This window comes from Danio rerio, chromosome 19 (genome assembly GCF_049306965.1).
Source record: "Danio rerio strain Tuebingen ecotype United States chromosome 19, GRCz12tu, whole genome shotgun sequence".
Classification (NCBI taxonomy): domain Eukaryota; kingdom Metazoa; phylum Chordata; class Actinopteri; order Cypriniformes; family Danionidae; genus Danio; species Danio rerio.
Genome location: NC_133194.1, coordinates 22979181 through 23000552, shown reverse-complemented (window position 1 = coordinate 23000552; position 21372 = coordinate 22979181). Strand labels below are relative to the sequence as shown.

Sequence of the window (21372 nt, the reverse complement as noted above, 5' to 3'; positions counted from 1 at the left end):
CTTTCATTTTTAACTTTCATTTTCAAACACTTCGCTCACACACACACATGCTTCCTTATTTTGAGTGATTACACCCGCAACACCGGAGAATTGTCAGAGACGGATTACACACACTATTTAAGCAGCACACTCACTCATTCCCATTGCAGAGTCTTGTTTACTGTAAGTGACATTTCAACATGTTTCCATGGTCTTGTTTTTCTGTCTGCTTTACCCTAGTCTTGTTACCTATCCCTGTCTGCCGCTTGCCTTTCAACCCCCTGACTGATACTTTGACCACGATTCTGGATTGTCTTTATGCATCTGTTTGCACCCGTGTTGATTATTGCTTGCCTGACTGCCGAATAAACCTGGATGTGGATCCGATCTCGGTTGTCTCTGTCACCCCCCATGTTACAGTGATATAGATGTACACACTTTTTTTTTTTTTTTACAAAAAAAGTGTTTTGTAAAGACTTACAGTCTATTAGTGATCTAAATCTGTTTCAGACAGCTGACTGAATGTTTTCCCGCACAAACTGTGAGCGCAGCCACAATGGTATGAACCGTTATAGGGGTGCTCTATTTAATCATGCTTGTTCAAACTATTAATTCACCTTATTTCACGTTATTTCACCTTTAATGGTTATTCCCCATTAATACTTATTCAACGCATTTCTTAATAATTTTTTTTTTGAACAACTTAATTTTTTTATCTTTAATCCACTTAAATTTGTAAAAACAATTAAGCTAACTTAATCAACTTTTGTGTTGGGACAACATGAAGGAACATGGGGGGGTTTATGGTCAGTCAAATTTTGTGATTTATGTTTAATTCTTTATTTTTCCCCATTTATTTATGCTTTGAGTTGCATTATGAGACCTTAATCTTTCTTCCAACACCTTAAAAAGTTAAAAAAGGGACTTTTATAATTTTTTTTTTTATAGTTTATAGTGATTTATTGTCTGGGTTGGTTCTGAATATTACTATTCAAAAACCTTGTAATACACTGCATACATTTTTCTGTTCTTTGGCAGACTTCTTTCTCTTTATATAACAGTTCTGTCTGGTTCTTGAATCTGATTGGCTGATAGCCGTGGGATATCCTATAATAACAGAACTCCTACAGCCTTCTCACCCTTCTGTATTACTCTGCCCACATAGAGTGACAGCAGATCAATAAACTCACTACAGTTTGACAAATATTGCTGCTGTTGGACAACATAATGTACTTGCTTATTTACTGCATTTTTTTAGGCGAGAATGTAGTTGTTAAGATTGCAACTGTGCAGTTCATTTATAAAGACAGTGTCTATTATAAATAATTTCTGAGATACAGTGTGTAAGCATCCATCAGCCTGTCATACTGAGCAGAACAAAGACGGTTGAAGTTCACATAATTAGCCCCTAGAGGAGAAAAACTGCAGTTGATCAAATCATTATAAAACAGTAAGTGACTTCTGTAACAAATATGGCCGACCAGACACAAAATTATTTTGCTTTTTATTCAACAAATGAGCCAACTTTTGCCCAAGGAAGACTCAAAACCTGATTCCAAGATATTTATGACCCAAAGGAATGTGCCAAGTACCACTGAACAAAGAACAGTTCAGGACTTCTTTAAGCTCCTTGCTTAAATTTGAAGTTTTAATGTAAACTTTACTCTCTCTTTATGTGTAATCATGTGTTTTGCAACGTTTCCCTTGCTCCTGTATTAATATTATTGTTTTTAATACTTCTGTATGCAATGTTTAACTGTACCGAAGCTAAACAAGCTCTTAAACTGTTCATGTTTAAACTTGTCTTAAAGCTTACTTGCTGTACTAATTGATCGTTGACATTTTATCTTAATACGAGTGCAACATATTAACATTTTAAGAGACTTGAACATTTCTGCCTTAATTTGCCTATGCAAATTCCTTTGCCTCGGACAAAGAGCCATAAACCATAATGCAGAGAAGTTAGTTTCTAATCGGTCAACTTTTCATGGAGGGTGGAGCCGAACCCGCCCTATAAAGCTTGTTTAAAGCAATGCCCTCAGTCTCTTTTTACCTCTCTCAGGAACAATGCTCTTTTAACCGCAACTCTTGAACCATGCGCTCTGAAACTGCTCTGCTCTGCAACGACCTAAGAACGAGACCTAAGCAGTGAAACCTCCAAGAAAGCAGTCGGAGACCCAGATGGAAAGGGTTAATCGCACAGCTCGGACCTTCACATCTAAGATCCTTTCTTTCTTTATTTTCCATCGAGAGTCTAGTTAAGTTAGTGCGTCGCAAACCAGTGGTCTGCACAACTGGCCCCTTTTGCCGCTTCAACTTCAAACACCGACTCACCCCACTCCAACCCTTGTGAGAACAAGGAACAACCAGCAGAACCATGTGCTCAACCAAGGGAGCTTCTACACATCACACAGACAGACACAAGCATCCACTTTTGTCTACGTCTGAACTGGTATGAACTAAATGCAAACCTAAAGAGACAGTAGAAGGGTGAATTTGTTTATGTTTGGTTCGCATGGTTTGCTCTAACAAACTCCGAGGTTTTCCCATCATTACATTTTCTCAACCTCTTACTTTACCTTCTTTACTCTTCTCTACACTTGTATGAATGTGTGTTTGTGTTAGGTGTTAGTTTCTGTTAGATTAGTCAATAAAGTTTAATTTTGTATAAAGAAAGGTGCCTGTGTATATTTATGAATCTAATGTCTTAAACTTCGATCTTGTTACCCTGCTCAAACTTAATGGGTTTTTATTTTAAAAGCAATAGCCATAAAAAACTCGACTGTCCACTCGAATGGTCGCTGGACGATTCGTTTGTCCGGATCTAAAGAGTCGATTCATTTGAAGCCCAGTTCAAATGAATCTTCCTCCCGCTAAACTAATCTGTTATATATATAATGGTGCAGAAGATGGTGCGAGCACTGTAATCTAAATCATAACTCGCTACATTATAACGGTGGAAAAGGTGCGGCAATAATAACCTTGAGCTAATTTGTTACAGTAATAATGATGTAGATATGCGAGCACTTTAATCTACATTATAATTTGTTACAGATTATGAATGTAGATATGAGTGCATTTTAATCTACATTATTATAATTTGCGACATTGTTTATTAGTGGAGAATAAACGCAGCAAAATATTACACTTTCTAAGTCGATATCTCTCTTTTGTATGTTGTAGTGCTGTATTTATACTATAGTCTGATAGGGTTTCTATTAGTGTATCTGCTAGAGTTTGCTTTGCTTTGGCTTTTTTGAGGTTAATTATTGTGATCTCCCGATTGCAACTGAGAAATACTGGGAAATGTCATACTTTTCAGTCTTGTAATCTTAAATTGTGAGCAAAATCACCAGTTTGTCATCACTTAAGACATAACACTAGAGAATCGTTTAAAATACTAGCTCTAAAGTGACATTGGTGAATTAGTAACGTTTTCTGCTGTTCTGACGTCAGCTGCAGATGTGAAAGAATGGCGAAATAAAGTAGTTCCTCATACAGCAGGATTTTTAGACTCTCTGTATTTGACTTTCTTTTTTTATACACGTGATTATGCTGCTGAACTGTATTATAAATACAATATTACACTCATAACAGTGCGATATGGCTTTATATCGTCACTGGTGGGACACTAAGCCAGTAAGGCAATGCATGCCTCCCACCACTGCCGATATACAGTCATATCGCACTACTACTCGTCTGACGTTGCACATACATATTAATTCTTATACATTATATTATTTTAAACTTCTTAAACGCCAACAAAAGTCCCTTTGTTACTCTGCAGAGTCTAATTTTCAACATCAAAAGTGGACAGAGCACAAATCAACATAATGCAAATCACAACCATAAATAAATGGGTGCATGAGGTGCTAATAAAAGACACCTGTCCCACTTACAATCTATTCTTGTGCTATTGTGCTATTAAGTTACATTACTCAAATATTTGAGGCAATTGGTTTTTACAAATGTTTTGAGTAACCAGAGCTTCTCAGGATTTACTTTGGTTACAGTATGAGTGCAGAAGTGAGGCAGACCGTACAGTGTGTTGTAAATGAGTCCAGCTGTAAGGAATGAGTGAGCTGTGTTGTGTAAAATCCTCCGTGAAGCGTGGCTTTACCTCATTGGAGTCAATGCCGTTGTTGACAGACCAGGTGGTCTGAAAGTACTCCAACATGCGCTGTTTGAGGCTCTGAGGCAGGTGGTGTACACGGATGAAGTCCTTCAGGTCTTTAGTGCGCGTGTGGTAAGAGGACCAACGGGAGTACATGCGCTGAATGATGGCTGTCACATTACCGAAGACCAGAGCGTGCATCAACGCTAATAACACACAATGACACACACAGACATAGATGTTAAGATTTCAGTGATCCAAATATTTGTGGTGGTTTGCTTGAAAGTTTATGACAACCCCAAAAATTTATAAAATCAAGTAAACTGCATAAAGATATATGTTAATATTAGTGCTGGGCAAAGATTAATTGCAAAAAATAAATATGGTTTTGACATGATATATGTGTGTGCGAATTACTGTATAAAATTTTATGAGACACATGCATAAAAGCAAAACTACATAGAAAACTACATACATTTTGTTACATAGATATTTATATTTTATGTCTGAATATAAATATAAATGTTCGCAAATTTATTCATGCATGTGTGATTTGAATATTCATAATAAATATACTTAGTACACACTCCACACATATATTTTGTCAAAGCAAACTTTTATTTTGGATGTGATTAATCACAATTAATATTTGTCCAGCACTAATTCATGTTCATTGTTAGGATTAAAAGTAATAACAATAAACAACAATAATAATCATAATAAAACAAGCTTAATTTAAAGCTATTTTTCAGCTTTCGAATGTAATGTTTTATGCATATTTAAAATAAAACAAAAAAAATTAAAGCAATTAGGTAATTAAGCTTGATTTAAAATAAAATGTTTGATCATGCCATTTTTTAAAATATTTTTTTCATGCTAATCTAATTGTACCTAATTGTTAAAAAATTTAATTAAATTAAATTAAATCTTTTTTTTTTTCTGTAACAATTAAACCTACATATTAAAAGGTTTACAGTGTGTCTTGCCTGGTCTAAGATCTCTGTTAGTTCACAGGTGGTGACTGAATGTGTACATATGTGTTAGGGTGTGTAATTGGGTATTATTGGATGTTTGGAAAGGGAGCAGAACTGCCCCATGGCTAAGGGTGACATTTCACAGAATAAAGGCCATGAATTTTGAATGCGAACAGCTGTTGTGACCTCATATCATCTTATTTAATGACAGAAGTACATACATAACACATGTGGTTCTATAGATGCTAATGTCGTAAGTTGTGTTTGATTTTATAAATATTCTAAAATTAAATATAATGAAATAAAATGACATTTTATTTGAAAAGACGGCAATATTTTTTATTATATTAAACACAAAATTAAACATTTAAAAAAAACATAAAACTAAGCCTGATTTAAATATTTTTTATCATATAAATTGTATAATTAATTAATAATTATTGCCCTATATATTAATTTAATTAGTCAAATAAAAGTATGGACATAGAAAAATGAAGAAAGTCAACTGACAATATTTATGATGGTAATGTATAATATGCATTTGACTTAATATTGAATTTATTTGTGCTGTGGTTTTAGTAACACTTTATACACCCCCTCCACACACAAACAAACACGTCACTCACACACACAAACACACACACACACACACACACACACACACACACACACACACACACACACACACACACACACACAAGCTCAAGCACACACAAGCACACATGCACACTTTTTAGCTACAACCAATTTTTTTTTGTCTTGCACAAAGAAACAGGCATTCAACCTTATTTTTAGTCCCTGAAGAAGCCACAGACACACACACACACACCCTCCATTTTCTGGATCCCAATTATACTCCAAATTTGCTCAACCTCCAAATACACCTAAAAATATCTGTTAAACTTCACCCTTTCAGCAAACACATAGACACGCACACACACACCTCCGATGAGCATGGTGCAGATGGAGAAGATCTTCTCTGCGTCTGTGTTGGCAGAGACATTTCCGAAGCCCACGCTGGTCAGGCTGCTGAGGGTGAAGTACAGCGCTGCGATGTAGATGCTCCGTAAAGATGGTCCGCTGCTCAGCGTTCTGTTGGCCACCCCCTCGTATGGAGACTCCAAACGCTTGCCCAGCTCATGCAGCCAACCTGAGACAGGCAGACAATTCATTAAACACTGTTTATGTATCTGTTTCGGTGCCCATATGGTGGAAAATTAGCACTGCGATGACACTACGCTTAAACGAATTCTTCAGCTAAAATGTACATTTCTGTCATTGTTTACTTCACCCGTATCAATTTATTTATTTCGTGGAACACCAGAATAGTTTTCTCTCTTTTTTTGTAGTGTTCATGACTCATTCAAGTTTAAGGAAAATGACAAATTCTTGAAATGTACCCGCAATTCTTGAATGATTTACAACAAATGTGACATTTACAATATACTGAAGCCATTATAAATGCAAAGTGTTTAAATATGCTTCTGTTACTAATTGTTGCTTAAGTTATTGTTCAACTTGTAATCCACTAACAGAGTTGACAGTAACAGAGTTGACAATAATAGAGTTGGCAATAATAGAGTTGACGTTTCTTATCATTTTAATCTTTAGCTCAAGAAGCTCTTCTCATCCCAGATACCACGTAGCATGTCATAAAGAGCACCTATTTTACCCCTTTTTCAAAATGTAGGGAAGTCTTGTGTCTCCAGAATGTGTCTGTAAAGTTTCAGCTAAGAATAACCATTAGATTATTTTTTATACCTTTTAGAACATTGGAATTTTCTGTTTCAAGCTGTTTTTGTTGCCTGTGCCTTTAATGCTAGCTCTTCTGTCAGAGTGTGTCTCAATCTCCGCCTCGGCCGCGTCAGATAAACAGCACAGTGACAGACAAAAAGGAAGCAGGTCTCACATAACGTTTGCAAGAAATACTACAGTAAGAACTTTCCTAATGATTATTTGATGTATTTGCTGTAGAGTTAATTCAAGCTTTTTTACAATGATGAGTCACACGCAATGTTGTAACAAAGTTCACACAAGCACACACAGCGGACACACACACAGCCCGCACATTTAACCTCATTGTCTTTATATTACCCCAATATGACTTATAAACAAAGCAAAATGAGGACTGATGATTTAGAGTCTGCTTTAGCCAGTCTGAGATCCTCCACGACCGAGAGCAGGGCAGTCTCAGTTGAGTGGCCTTTCTTATTGCCGGATTGCTTGTTGTCCATGAGATTGTTTTGAGTAAGAAAGTCCAGGACTTGATTGAACACTTCTTTCTCCAGATATAACTTTGTCTTCCACACCCCCTTCCCCAAACTCTACCGATAGTGTTTTCAAAAGCACAGATTGACCCGATAAACCCCTTTCCTAAACCCAACCGACATTGTTTTCAAAAGTAATCAAGAAAAAGAAAAAGCCCTCACAGCTGCCTGTTTTTTATCACATTTTCAGATCTTACCACATTCTCACTCTGTTATTTACTTTTTTTTTTTTTTTTACCTGCTTTCTGGAACCATTCTTTTTCAGACTCTAACCCCATTCTTGCTGTCAACTCGTCTTTTCGTCTCAAGTCCGCCGACATACAGGATGAGCTACTGAGCAAACTGGTAACAGCAGAAAAGCCGTCCACATGAAGGTAAGCGGTCAGTTAGTGGCGCGAAAAGAAACAGAAGCTGTTGGCGCCATCATACCGACCCGCAGCGTTCGTTTTAAAAACAAAATGCAGCCACACATTCTCTCCAGAAATGTATACAGGAGTACATATTCACAATGTTTTTTTTTTTTTTTAAAGATTGTTGTAATTGTAAAAGAGAAAAAAAAAGTAGTATTTAGTCCCGTACAATTTTTTTTTATCTAACAACAATTTTTCAATTGATCAGTTCACATTTTAAAATGACTAAAATCATTAGCGCACAAAAAAAGTTATCATCTCTTTTTATGTTTAACATAAGAAAACTAAGTTTGAATATAAGTAAATGAAGACAGAATTTGTTCTACATTAAAAATAAATGTCCAATATGGTTTCAAAAACACATTTTTTGTTCAAAAACACAATCATTTCCCTCTATTCTGCTCTAACAAAATGCAAAATGTAAACAGCCAAACAAACCATTCATTCAGCACCACAGTATTTTCGACATACACTTTTCTGAAAGCAAGGACTTGAGAGTATGTGAATTGGTTCATAAAAAGCAGAAGGAACATCTTGTGACCCCCAAAAAGTTATTTCCTAACAGCAGTTGTTAGGCGGTTCATCAAACACCTTGCTTTTTTTCACCAAACAATCCTTGTGTTCCCTGATAAGAAGCGACCCATCAGTTTCCACACTGCACACAATCTAAATCAGGGTATCAGAGAGGAGATTCCAGCCCCGTGTTGCTATAGTAACTGCCCATCAGAGCAGGCCTGGGGTCAGTGGTCGGATGCCGGGAGGAAGCAGCAGCTTCCCATCAATACTGATCGGGGACGGGGCGCTGGGAATGCTGGTACTTTCACAGCGATCCGTCATTACGGACCATAGAGCAGCACACTGGGCCTAATTACAGCCCCTCCTGCAGTCAAGATGGAGAGAGCGGCCTGCGGCACCACGTCTGGGTGACTGGTTTGTTTCAAATTCGCTCACTATTTCACTCACTTGGCTGCTTGTTGTCCCTGGTGCTTTCTTCCCATTTTCCTCCTCTACTATCACTGTCCATAACACCATCTAACAGTGTCAAGCTTATCGCGCTTCTTTCTGTAACTATAAATTCTGCTTTCCATTATCGTTTGAGGTCTTCATCATTGCTTTCTCTCTCTCACTCACTGTCTGGCTCCAAACGTATCAGATTAAATCCATTCATATTACATGAATAATGCAACTTTAACAAATTCATTCCAAGCTGAAATGAAGTGTTTCATTTGAAATCAATGGGAGCAAATCACCATTTGAGTACAGTCGAGGGACCCAGACTTGCATTAAATCAATAAACACAATGCTGCCTAAGTGTGCAGTTAATTAATTCCAAAAAATAGTACTCTAAGTGAAAAAATCTGCAATCATTTACTCACGCTCATGTCATTCCAAATTGATTAGATAACATATAGTCAGTAGTAATCAATTCTGTTTTGGACCCTTTGACTTATTGTTTTGTTTCAGGAACAGTTCCCCCAAACCCCTCCACTTTTTGAGATTTTATTTTATTTTTTACATTTTTGCTTTTATTTTGACAGATCAATATGATAACAGGAAGAGAAGTTGGAAAAGGGAGTGGAATTGGGAAAGTTCAGTCAAGACTCAAACTTAGGATGTCTGCAGCACTGTTGCACTATATGTCAGACATAATTAACTCTTTAAATGTAACCCTACTTTGTTAGTTCATTAATTTTTTCCCCTTCATCTTGGTCCCTTATTTATCAGGGGTCGCCACAGTGGAATGAACAACCAACTATTCCAGCATACATTTTACGCAGCGGATGCCCTTCCAGCCGCAATCCAGTACTGGAAAACACCCATTCACATACACTCAGACACTACAGCCAATTTTTTTACCCAATTAACCTGTACTGCATGTCCTTGGACTATGGGGGAAACTAGGGCATCGGGAGGAAACCCACACCAAGCTGGGGAGAACATGCAAACTCCACACAGAAATGCCAATTGACCCAGTCGGGACTCAAACTAGTGACCTTCTTGCTGTGAGGCGACAATAACCACTGAGCCACTGTGTCGCCACCATTTTGTTAGCTCAGATTTGAAAATTTTATACTATAGTTAAAGACTGAGTTATTAACCGTTTTTTCCCCAATTTCTGATTAACAGAGACGTTTTTTTAACACATTTCTAAACATAATAGTTTTAATAATTGATTTATTTTATCTTTGCCATGATGACAGTAAATAATATTTGACAAGATATTTTTCAAAACACTTCTATACACCTTAGAGTGACAAATCGAAGTGGGGTTAAAAATTCTGATGTCTACTGTATGCATGTGATATACTGTATAGCTTTCCAATATGAATAAAAAAAATGAAACAAAAGATGACAGTTATGAGGTTTTTAAAAAAATGTTGATTACCAGATGACCCTATTACCTCCATCGTATTTTCTTCCTACTATGAAAGTCAAACAGTACTATCTTAGTGTTGTAGCCTGTGGCTTAAAACAAACAGAAATTACTTTTTGAAACAGAATTAATTTTTTTATGTTCCTATCATGATGGCGTTTTACATGTTACATAGTTCAATTATTGTCATTGGGTCACCGCACTATCCATGTTTCCTTCGGAGTTTCATGAAATTTCAGGTGTTTCATTGTTTAGTTTTTTTTTACTTTAACTGCAGTTTGGCACTTTTACTTTCATTCAGGAACACTTCATGCATTCCCCCGTGACAAATTAGATATTGGATGCGAGTTTAAACTGCTTTTCACAACCCCTTTTTTTTTGCCCTTGCAACTAAAATTTGCCAACATAACCGATTTGTTGAACCAATAAACAATAAATTCTGATGCCAATAAGTTCCATACCTAAAGTTGAATAAAACAGCGCTAATTTTTGAAATGCATAACGCACTGACAATTTAGCAGCTCGGTTCAAAAAAAGTGAAAGAGTTGTTCAAGCTAGAGCAAACCAGAGTTTTTACCATTTATTTACATGACCACCACAATGCAGCACAGTGAAATCCAATGAGAAGCGCTTCATTTTTCTACAGATCTCTCCAACACAAACCACAACTTAAAATAGGTAATGAAACAACTCTTCAACATTCTCCACAACAAATAGCTTCCTTACACAAATCCCCAATTATTGCTATGATTTTACTGTATTAACACTAATTGGCAAACACTGCTAGAAATGGACGATATTTATACTGAATAAAATACAAATGATTTCAATATAAAATAAGCATTTCAAATAAAAATGTCACTGCATTCTGCAAAAATAAAGCTCTGTGGTTTAGCATTCAAAAACAAGCTAATAAATAAACACAATTAAAATCAGCATTAAATAATTTAAAGTTCAATGCTAACATTTAATTTTTGGTTTGATTAAATTCTAATTTTAATAACAATTTCAATCAAATGTAACGTTTTGTTTTTAGTTTAATATTACATGTTATCAAATAGGTTATATACAGTTGCCCTTGGCAGGTGTGATAACTAGTGCTTTCAAAATTGCATATTAAAGTCGGTACTGCATCTGAATGTGTACTTTGTGACCATCAAATAAAAGTAATATCACCATAAATCTTTACAGTCATCACCATTCAAAAATCTCCCCTAGCCTCATGACCTTCAGATTTTTGGCTTCAGTATACATCATTTTGGTACTTTTTTACATTTTGGCAGCTACAAGTACGTATTGGCACACAAATCTACTGACATACTTCTTTTGATATCCAACATCATAGCAAAACATGTAAACGCATCAAATGAGCAAATTCTGTGTGCTGGTCTCACCAATATCCCAGGTGTCTGCGTTACTCTCCACCTCCTTCTTGCCAATGATGTACCAGATGCAAGCCATCCAGTGGGCCAACAGAGCAAACATGGACATGAGCAGGGTCAGCACCACCGTACTGTGCTGGGAGTAGCGGTCCATCTTCTGCAGCAGACGCAGGAGTCTCAGCAGGCGGACGGTCTTTAGCAGATGGACCACTGACACCTGGCAGAGGCGAGAGGGGAGGAAGCATTAACTGTGCAGAATTTGCTCTGCAGGCAAGTGCATTTGAGGGTTGTGCCTGTCATGTTAAATGATGGATATAATGTGATGCACAGATCAGAACTCATGCAATTTGTGGAGTCATTGCAAAGCTTATCCATAACAGAGTGTAAGTTTATAATTTGCATGCGTTTTTAAGACTCATGACTTTAAATTTGAATATTTCCATTTTGGGCACAATTATGATGTCTGTAGATATAACAAAGACTAACTTTATTTAGGCCCAATCCCAATTCTACCTCTTAGCCCTTCCGCTTACCCCTCGTTTTGCAAGTGCCCGTGAAGGGGTAATGGTGTCCCAATTCTTGTTAGCTTGAAGGCGTAGGGCTAAGGGCAAGGGGTATACCTCCCTTCAAACAAAGATTTTTCAGGACCACATTTAAAATCAAGTGGTAAGAAAAATTTCCCAGAATACACCAGCCACATACCTAATACCTAAATTCCCTTAGCTATTAATAAGGAGCAAACTAGAAGTTTATTGAAACAAAAGTAAAAATGGTTTGCTAAGAGTGAGAACTGAACCTTAAAATAAAGTGACTAAAAAGTATTTCCAAGTAAAACACAAGTATATTGCAACATATATCACAGAAAAACAAAATATCGCAATGTCAGATGCTGGACAAAATTTAATTCAATTCAATTCACCTTTATTTCTATAGCGCCTTTACAATGTAGATTGTGTCAACGCAGCTTCACATAGAATATTATAGAAAATTTAAACAATGTCAGTTCAGTTCCCCTTCGACTGGGGAACTCCAATGCTATTAGTGGATTTGATTTTAGGAAAATCCATGAATTGGGAGGATTCGGTTCAGAAGCCACTTGTCTGAAAGAGTATGGAACGGGCCAATGAATGCCAATGAATTGGCAGCGTAAGCTTGCGCAGGTCTGCTTCAATTGCCAATTAACCCAGCATTTAAGCACACGTGGAGCAATCAGAATCCATCCTTTTCGCTTCAGAGACTTTTCTGATAAAGTCGATGAGGGTTCCTCTTGCTGACTACAGTGACTTCCGAGCGAACGAGTGTCTCCCGGTCCAGAGTGGGTATACGCGGCAGCAGACGGTCGAGCTGGGATTCTCCCTTGCCTGGCGTTCTTTGGGTCCGGTCCTCCAGAGCGGTGCGTATAGTTGCATTTTTCCTAAAAGAGCAACCTTTTCAGGATGGCGCTCTGACTGTGCGTTTCTGGATGCGGGGGTTTCATGGCTCTGGATGATGGACACGATCACTGCATTACATGTTTGGGGGTCCAGCATGTTAATGTGGTGCTCGCGGGTGGTTCATGTCGTCACTGCGATGCCATGACTGTTGCGCAGCTAAGATCGCGGCTAGCTTTCGTAAGAGAGCGAACCACCACAGTTGCATCCTGCTCTGTAGCGGGCACTCAGGCAGATCTGAGGGTCTCAGCGGGAGATAATCCGGCGCCCAAGGGCTCGCGGACCTCCCGCTCCTCCAAGCGCTCCATCCAAGCTTCGGGCACTGGGAGTGATCCGTCTAATCAGATGGTAGCTCTCACGCTCGCTGACACCGGAGATCAGATGTCCTCCACGGCATCAGAGGGTGGGCTTTCACAGTCCGACAAAGATCCAGACCCGCTCGCCCCCTCCGGGCAGAAGAGCGCCGTCAAGACGGATTCTGAAGCGGACATGTTTGCCGTGCTTTCCCGGGCTGCTTCGGCCGTGGGGTTGGAGATGGTTCATCCCCCAGCTCCGCGGCGGACCAACTAGATGGGTGTTATGTAGAGTGTAGCGAGTCTACTGATGCCACGTCGCCCTGGTCACAAATTCACCCCAGCTGGAACCTCATCAGCACCGGATCGCTCACAGCTGGACCTCATCAGCCAGGGAGAGATAAAAGCCAGCCCCACACAGGAAGAAGATGAGCTTCATTTCCACATGACTCCCTGTGCTAACGCTTGTGTCTCTTTGTCTCTCCCACAGCCGAATCCAGCTCGTGACCGATCCAACACCAGAACTCTCACCAGCCCTAACCACCTCCCCGGAGCACTTGAGCACGCACCCCAAGAAGAGCACCCATTTAAATCACTATTTCACTTGTAAATAAAGCACCCTCTGGGGCATTGTTTGTAACTCAACTGTGCTTGTGTTTTCCCTCTGCCTCGCTACAAGAGGAACAGAAGGTGAAGCCCTCTAAGCCTCTCGTCCCCTTCTGCACAGTAGGCTCACGCAGTCTTGGAGGGCACCTTTCTCTGCCCGCGCTGCGTGTCCCTTCGCCCTCACCGCCCTTGACGGTGGAGCTGCCAGGGGGTATGAGGCAATCCCGTCAGTGGAGCACTCTATCAAAGATTGACCGCGTGGCACCCCTACTTGGCGGGGTCCGTCCCGTCTCCCTTCCAAAGCCTGTAGGTTATCTGCCTCCCTCGGAGCTTACAAGGCTGCGGGCCAGGCTACTTCCGCCTTGCACGCGATGGCCACCTACCAGCACTACCAATCGCAGGCGCTGGTCGAGCTGCACGAGGGCGGGTCTAACCCAGGCTTGTTACACGAGCTGCGCACCGTGACCGACTATGCTCTTTGGACCGCCGCGTGTGTGCTGGGGAAGACGATGTCCACATTAGAGTTCCAGGAACACCACCACTGGCTAAACCTGGCCGATATGCGCGATGTCGACAAAGTTTGCTTTCTTGACTCGCCCATATCCCAGGCTGGCCTGTTCGGCGACACCGTCGGTGAGTTCACCCAGGAATTCAAGATGGTGAGAGAGCAGTCGGATGCGATGGGCAATGTCATGTATCAGCGGGACCGTAAGCCCGCTCCGCCCACCGAGCCATCCACCTCCGCTGCTCCTCGCTGAGGGCGCCCACCGAAGAGTGCTGCCCTGCCCCCGACTGCGCCTCCGGCAAAGCGGGCGCGTCGAGCACGTCGAAAGCTTGCAGCCCCCCCTGCCCAGGCCACCGTTAAGTCCGGTAAACGGACCGCGAATCGTCCCTGAGACAGGCCATCCGGAGAAGAGGAAACTTGCTCTTTCCCTGCTGGAGGGCGGGCCCCTATTCCAACGGTACTTTTCAGTGCTACGAAAACATCAATGAAAGAGCACTTTTCCCCTTCCCCGGATGTGACAGCACGAACCTTGCCAGTCCGGGACACGCTGCCTTCCAGATCGCAGGTTCTATGTGCTTCGCCAGTGGCTCACGAGCGCTGGGGGGCGGTCTCCTTTCCCTTAACCTTCGAGCCCCCCCTCCGGAGTTAGGGCGCGGAGCCAGAGCGAATCTCTTTCCTCCAGCTTGTCCGCGGGACCCTTGCGCTCCCCGGATCAGCACACCCACTCCGTGCTGCCCCACCGCTGGTACGTCAGCGATTGTAGCGATGACTCCATTAGCGAGGGCTCTGCCTGCCTGGTTAGCGCGGGCCAGCCCCTCGCGGTGGCTCATATGCACAATCAGACTCGGCTATGTGATCCAGTTCGCGAAACGGCCTCCCAAGTTCACGGGTGTGTATTTCACCAGGGTCAAATCCCTGTCCACCCCTGTCTTGCGAGAGGAGATTGCTGCCCTCCTGGCAAAGGGTGCAATCGAGCCGGTCCCTCCAGCCGAGATGGAGAGTGGGTTTTACAGCCCGTACTTCATCGTACCCAAAAAGAGCGGTGGGTCACGGCCAATCCTAGATCTGCGCGTTTTGAACCGTTGCCTGCACAAGCTGCCGTTCAGAATGCTCACGCAGAGGCGCATCCTCCGATGCATTCGTCCTCTGGATTGCTTTGCAGCCATAGACCTGAAGGACGCATATTTCCATGTCTCCACTCTTCCACGCCACCGACAGTTTTTGCGGTTTGCGTTCGAAGGTCGAGCGTGGCAATACAAGGTCCTCCCCTTCGGGCTCTCTCTGTCTCCGCGGGTCTTCACCAAACTTGCGGAGGGTGCCTTGGCGCCCCTTCGGCTTGTGGGCATCCGCATACTCAATTATCTCGACCACTGGCTGATTAGCCCACTCACGGGGAGAAATTGATTATGCACAGAGACAAGGTGCTCCGCCATCTCCGCCTGTTGGGGTTGCAGGTCAACCGAGAAAAGAGAAAACTCGCCCCTGTGCAGAGGACCTCTTTTCTCGGGATGGAGCTGGACTCGGTCACCATGGTAGTGCGCCTCTCCGGAGAGCGCGCTTGCCTGTTGCTGAACTGTCTGAGAGAGCTCGACAGCAAAATAGTGGTCCCACTGAAATACTTTCAGAGGCTCCTGGGGCATATGGCATCCGCAGCTGCCGTCACGCCGCTCGGATTACTCCATATGAGACCACTTCAGCACTGGCTTCGCGATCGAGTCCCAAGAAGCGCATGGCATGCGGGCACACACAGAGTCTTGGTCACTGCGCTGTGTCGCCGCGCCCTCAGCCCTTGGAATGAACCCTCGTTCCTACAGGCCGATGTGCCTCTAGGACAGGCGTCCAGTCATGTTGTTGTTTCAACAGATGCTTCCAACACAGGCTGGGGGGATGTGTGTTGCGGGCAAGCAGCTGTGGGCCTATGGAAGGGTGCCCAGCTGCATTGGCATATCGATCGCCTAGAGCTGTTGGCAGTGTTCCTAGCTCTCCACCGCTTTTTTCCGGTGCTGGAGCAGCAACACGTGCTGGTCAGGATGGACAGTATGGCGGCGGCAGCGTATATCAACGGTATGGGGGGTATGCGCTCTCGCCACATGTCTCAGCTCGCCCGCCGTCTGCTCCCCTTCTCGGGGAACGGAAATGCTATTTACCATCGCCATAATGACTGTCCCTTAGCTGTTAGCAAAGTCTCTTCAGCTTAAAAAGGATGGCGTCTGCTTGCTCCACGTGTGCTTATATGCTGGGTTAATTGGCAATGAAGCACACCTGCGCAAGCTTACGCTGCCAATTCATTGGCATTCATTGGCCCATTCCATACTCTTTCAGACAAGCGGCTTCTGACCGAATCCTCCCAATTCATGGATTTTCCTAAAATCAAATCCACTAATAGCATTTCCGTTCCCCTCCTTGGGGAACGAGGGTTACTTTAGTAACCTGAGCGTTTTCAGTGTTTAAGTTCAGTTCAGTTTTGCTCAGTTCAGTGTGGGTTAATATTCATACCTGAGAGTCCAAACACTTAAGAGCAAATCCAGCGATGCATAGCTCTACAGGTCCTGAATCATGCAAGCCAGTGGCGAGGAAAAAAACTTCACCAATAGGCGAAAGTGAAAAATTAAAAAACCTGGAGAAAAATTTTGTCCAACATCTGACATTGCGATATTCAAGTTTTCTGTGATATATGTTGCAATATACTTGTGTTTTACTTGGAAATATTTTTTTTGTCACATTATTTTAAGGTTCAGTTATCACTCTTAGCAAACCATTTTTACTTTTGTTTTAATAAACTTCTAATTTGCTCCTTATTAATGGAAACACTTACGCTCTCTGTTGTAGTTTTGCCGGTTCAAATCGCTAAATGAAATTGTTTATTAATGAATTAGATATAATTTAAATAAATACATACAATTAATGTACTGAAAGATGTTTTACAAAAACTAACATTACCAAAAAAGATGACCCCTCCGATCATCAATTTATAATTTGCACCCTGAGCACAACCCTTTTAGATCAAATGCCGATGCACAGACAGTTTTTTTTTTTTTTGGCCTTAAAATAGCAAAAGTAGATTTAGATATGCCCTTAGTGCTATTGCGCCATACGTTTTAGATTTTGTACTTAGATCATTAAAATAAAGCCCTGCATGTTTTGTATTAGTGTTTTCAATTATTTATTTTTCTTTATTTGTAATAACATTTATAATAATATAAAAAGAGCATTTTTGGGGTTTAAATCATTTGGGCACAAGAAATAAAATGTATGTAGCTTTTACAAAGATGAACTGTACTCAATTTTTTTAATAAAATGGAGAATATACAGCTATTTATTAATTTTCTGTACTTACAAATACTGTAATACTCACCAGAAAACCAAAAAGCACTTCTGAATTCATTCATGATTTTTGGGGTATATACAGTATTACACAGATAGACTTTCCATCAAAATTGTTCTGAGCAAAATATTGCAATGTCAGTTTTCTTCTCAATATCAAGCTTGGTTGATCAAAAATAATATATAACCTAAATAAACGACACAACATGATGAGTTTTTGATGGTATGATAACCTTGGATAAAAATATTACGGTTTCACGGTATTGTGATTACTAATCTAAAATATATTCTTTTAAATGTCTGGGTAAAAAAACTAAAGCTTTTTCCCTCTACACACAATATATTTCATTTTGAGAAACATTTTAAATATTTTTGACAGCAGTAAGCATGTCTTCATTAGCTCCCATAACACAGATTTCTTTACAATTTAAAATGCCATGTTTTAAGATATTTTCTGCTGGAGAAACTGTTGTCCTAAAAAACAAACAAACAAACAATCAAACAAAATTTTGTCAGTTTTAAAACCTTGACTTTTCCAAACCGCGGTATACCTTGAAAATAGTTATCTTCCCATGCCTAGATGAGAGATCAATTTGGTGGAATTTTAGCTTTTTAAAATGACAGTAAAGTCATAGTAAAAACTTTAGTTGTACAATGTAACATTTTAACAAGCAAATATATATCGAAAAAAAATGTAAGCCTGAGCATCTTCTAGCAGATGTTTAGAGGTCATGGGTGTCTTGGATAATGGTGTAACATGCAGGTATGAGAGCTCTGAGACAACTGGGATTAAAATATTTAAGAGATCATCATTAGACTGAGAGACATTTGGGCCAATTATGGCAGTATAAAACATCTTTTCTCTCCGTCTCAGTCATGCAGAACCACATTTTCTCAGGTGAAAGGAAATCTGCCGCCCACTAATAAACAAGAAAATGAACCACGCGAAATTGACTGCAGTTGAGCTATGAAAAATATAAACATACAACTGACGAAGAACAAAACAATCTGCCCAAGTATGTATTTTTCAGTGGTGCAGTCTTTATCTTCCCCTTATCTGGAGGTATGACTGTGTTTGTTCTCAGTCACTGTCAAACTGGCAGAAAACAGTCCTATGTATCATTCAGGGAAGCAAACTGACTTATCAAGCAGAGATTCCATCCAGACCAATCCATGATTTAAGTCAAATTCTAAAAATAAAAATCATCTGACTGCTGATAATCTAAATATTGTAATTATGCTTATGTTCTAATCAGTTTTCAAATTTTCTCTTAAAACCTAACAGCAACACAAAAACTAAAAATATGTCTTTATGTTTTTGTGAAGCAAGCAGAAAATGGTTCTAAGATACATCACTGCATGTCAAAAGTATACAAGAACCAATTGATTTTCACATGGGTGGGCACAACAGTGAAATATAAAGATGCTAGTTAGATTTCTAACATATATTTAAAATGATCTTGTATTAAATGGTCATGAAACACCAAATCACATTTTTTTGAGATGATAACAGTCATTTATGTCCCACATTGCTAAAAATACCACAAGGACACATAAATTTAGCTAAAAAGTGAATATTGGTTGTTTTTGCATTGTTCAGAGCATGTTTGTTCTTCTGGTTTAAAAAAAAAACAATTGGAAGCAACATCACGGTGATGTATCATTAAATTCCAGCATAGAGATTGGCTGTCTCTACCGGCCGGTACAAAGTCACGTCATTGAGTTATAGCACGTCTGTTCATTAATTTGTGACGAAGACTTGGTTCAAACCAATCAGCACGCTCTATTGTAAACAAGATTTACTTCATTAATATGCATGATAAAGCTTTGAAGACTCTTTTTGCCCACTACAGTGTTCAAAGAGACGCCAAATTGTGCTGCCAACTGTAATTCAAACAAGTAGTATAATAAGAATTGTTCGGAATGGGTCATCAGTGTTGTGTTAATAAATGTGCCGCAAAGAAAGTTTCGTTTCCATTTCCCGCGTATGGACCCAGGCAGTTTCATTACAGAGGTCTGCTAACACATGACAAAAATATGTTTGTAAGAAACATTTTTTTCCTGAGAGATTTTAGAATCTGAAAATTGTGAAAATCAGCAGTGAAAAATGTTGAAATTTAAATTTACCACTTCTTTAAAAAATATATATATATATATATAATAATAAAATACACAATTCAAGTTTGTGTTGATTGTTCTGTCTCTACAGATTTGGTAAGTGTGTAATCAATGTTCTTTGTTTATGTTTATTGAGATGGCAAATTTGTCTAGCATCGTCAGCAGTACTCTTTCATTTTTTAAAGAAATACCTTAGTCAATATGATTTAGTTACTAAGTTTACAGTAATGTCACTATAATATTATGAACTGAAAATCCTCCACTCCCACACAGCTCTCAGATCCGCTGTAATTGCTGCTCTCCAAATCACCGTCTATCTCACCTGCTTCTGTGTTTGTGTTGCCAGTGTGAAAATCAGCCGAGGTTCATGTAATGAAACTCCCCTTTTCATGCAAACCCTTCCCTCTTTCGCTGTTGGACACTCCCACCTAAACAAAGCAGGACTCAATCACTTTCCTGACTGTTTTCAAACTAGAGGTGGTGTAACAACACCCTGCGAGGTGTGTGTGTGTGTGTGTGTGTGTGTGTGTGTGCTGGGTTAGTAAGTTGCATTGCATATGTGGACAAAAGGAATTTATTGTTATTATTTGTGTCTTTATTTTTCATTAGAAAAAATTTTAGACTAACAAAAGATTAATAAATCTTTTTCTTTTGTATGATACCATATACTGACCAGTCATACTTCCTCTTTTTTACTGTGCTGCATACTTTTAGAAGGAACTGCTAACTAGAGGGAAATAGCAGAATTGGAATACATTTAGTGTGGAGGCCCTTGTTCCAGACTGCTGTTTAATATAAAAGTCTAGACATGTCCCAAGGATCATGATTCTTGTAAAAGCTGTGAAATATATTTAAGATGCACGTAATTGTTCAGTTCTGGTATGCAGAGAAGGGTTGCAGAAAGAGGAAGTATGTCTGGGGTACAAGAGCCAAGGACTGCAGAATGACTGATAAGTGACGTTACAGCAAAACTCCACCTGTTAATATCAGTTGTGTATATAAGCTGGAGTCAGGAAATGTATGTTAGTTGCAAATCTCTTGAATGTAATTAATCGAATTATTCATTTGTATCTAATAACTTACTAATATTTTGGGCATTGAAGAAAACCCTCTCCAGACCATTTCTTATTGAACAAGCATGGAATTGGCTTGATATTCCAACACATGTTTCATTTGATTATATATATTATTATTATTAAATATTAATTTTAAAAACTAAATTTCAGTGATATCTAGTTTTTGCATATCTTTTATAAATCCTAATGATAAGATTTGCATTGATGCAAGCTTTAAGTGGCCCTTTGTTCATGTTGTCTGAAGCACATCATGCCTTTGGAAATATTTATATCTGAGACAAAGTACACAAAGGCAAACAAAATCCATGTCATTTCCTTAACAACTGTGTCCAGGCAACTGAAAGTGTCATGGAATTTGCTAAAAGACTTTATTTTGATAAGTTGTATGTTTAACAGCTTTGTTTTTATATTCATTTATTCATTCATTTTCTTGTCGGCTTAGTCCCTTTATTAATCCGGGGTCGCCACAGTGGAATGAACCGCCAACTTATCCAGGGAAACCGGAGCACCCGGAGGGAAC

At 39.9% G+C, this 21372-nt stretch overlaps 1 protein-coding gene across 13 annotated transcripts in view; it reads right to left on the bottom strand.

The window, feature by feature from the left end:
• The window catches only part of kcnh8 (potassium voltage-gated channel, subfamily H (eag-related), member 8), a 168771-nt gene that overhangs the window by 63354 nt on the left and 84045 nt on the right, over positions 1 to 21372 (bottom strand). For all 13 annotated transcript variants that reach the window (XR_012395036.1, XR_012395037.1, XM_073931654.1 and 10 more), the window contains exons 7-9: positions 11513 to 11717; positions 6011 to 6217; positions 4100 to 4299 (exon numbers count right to left, since the gene is read on the bottom strand). Coding sequence is in view for 11 of the 13 variants with exons in the window: in XM_073931654.1 (XP_073787755.1) it covers positions 4100 to 4299; positions 6011 to 6217; positions 11513 to 11717 (612 nt within the window). In the remaining 2 variants the exon portion in view is untranslated. The remainder of the gene's footprint in view (positions 1 to 4099; positions 4300 to 6010; positions 6218 to 11512; positions 11718 to 21372) is intronic.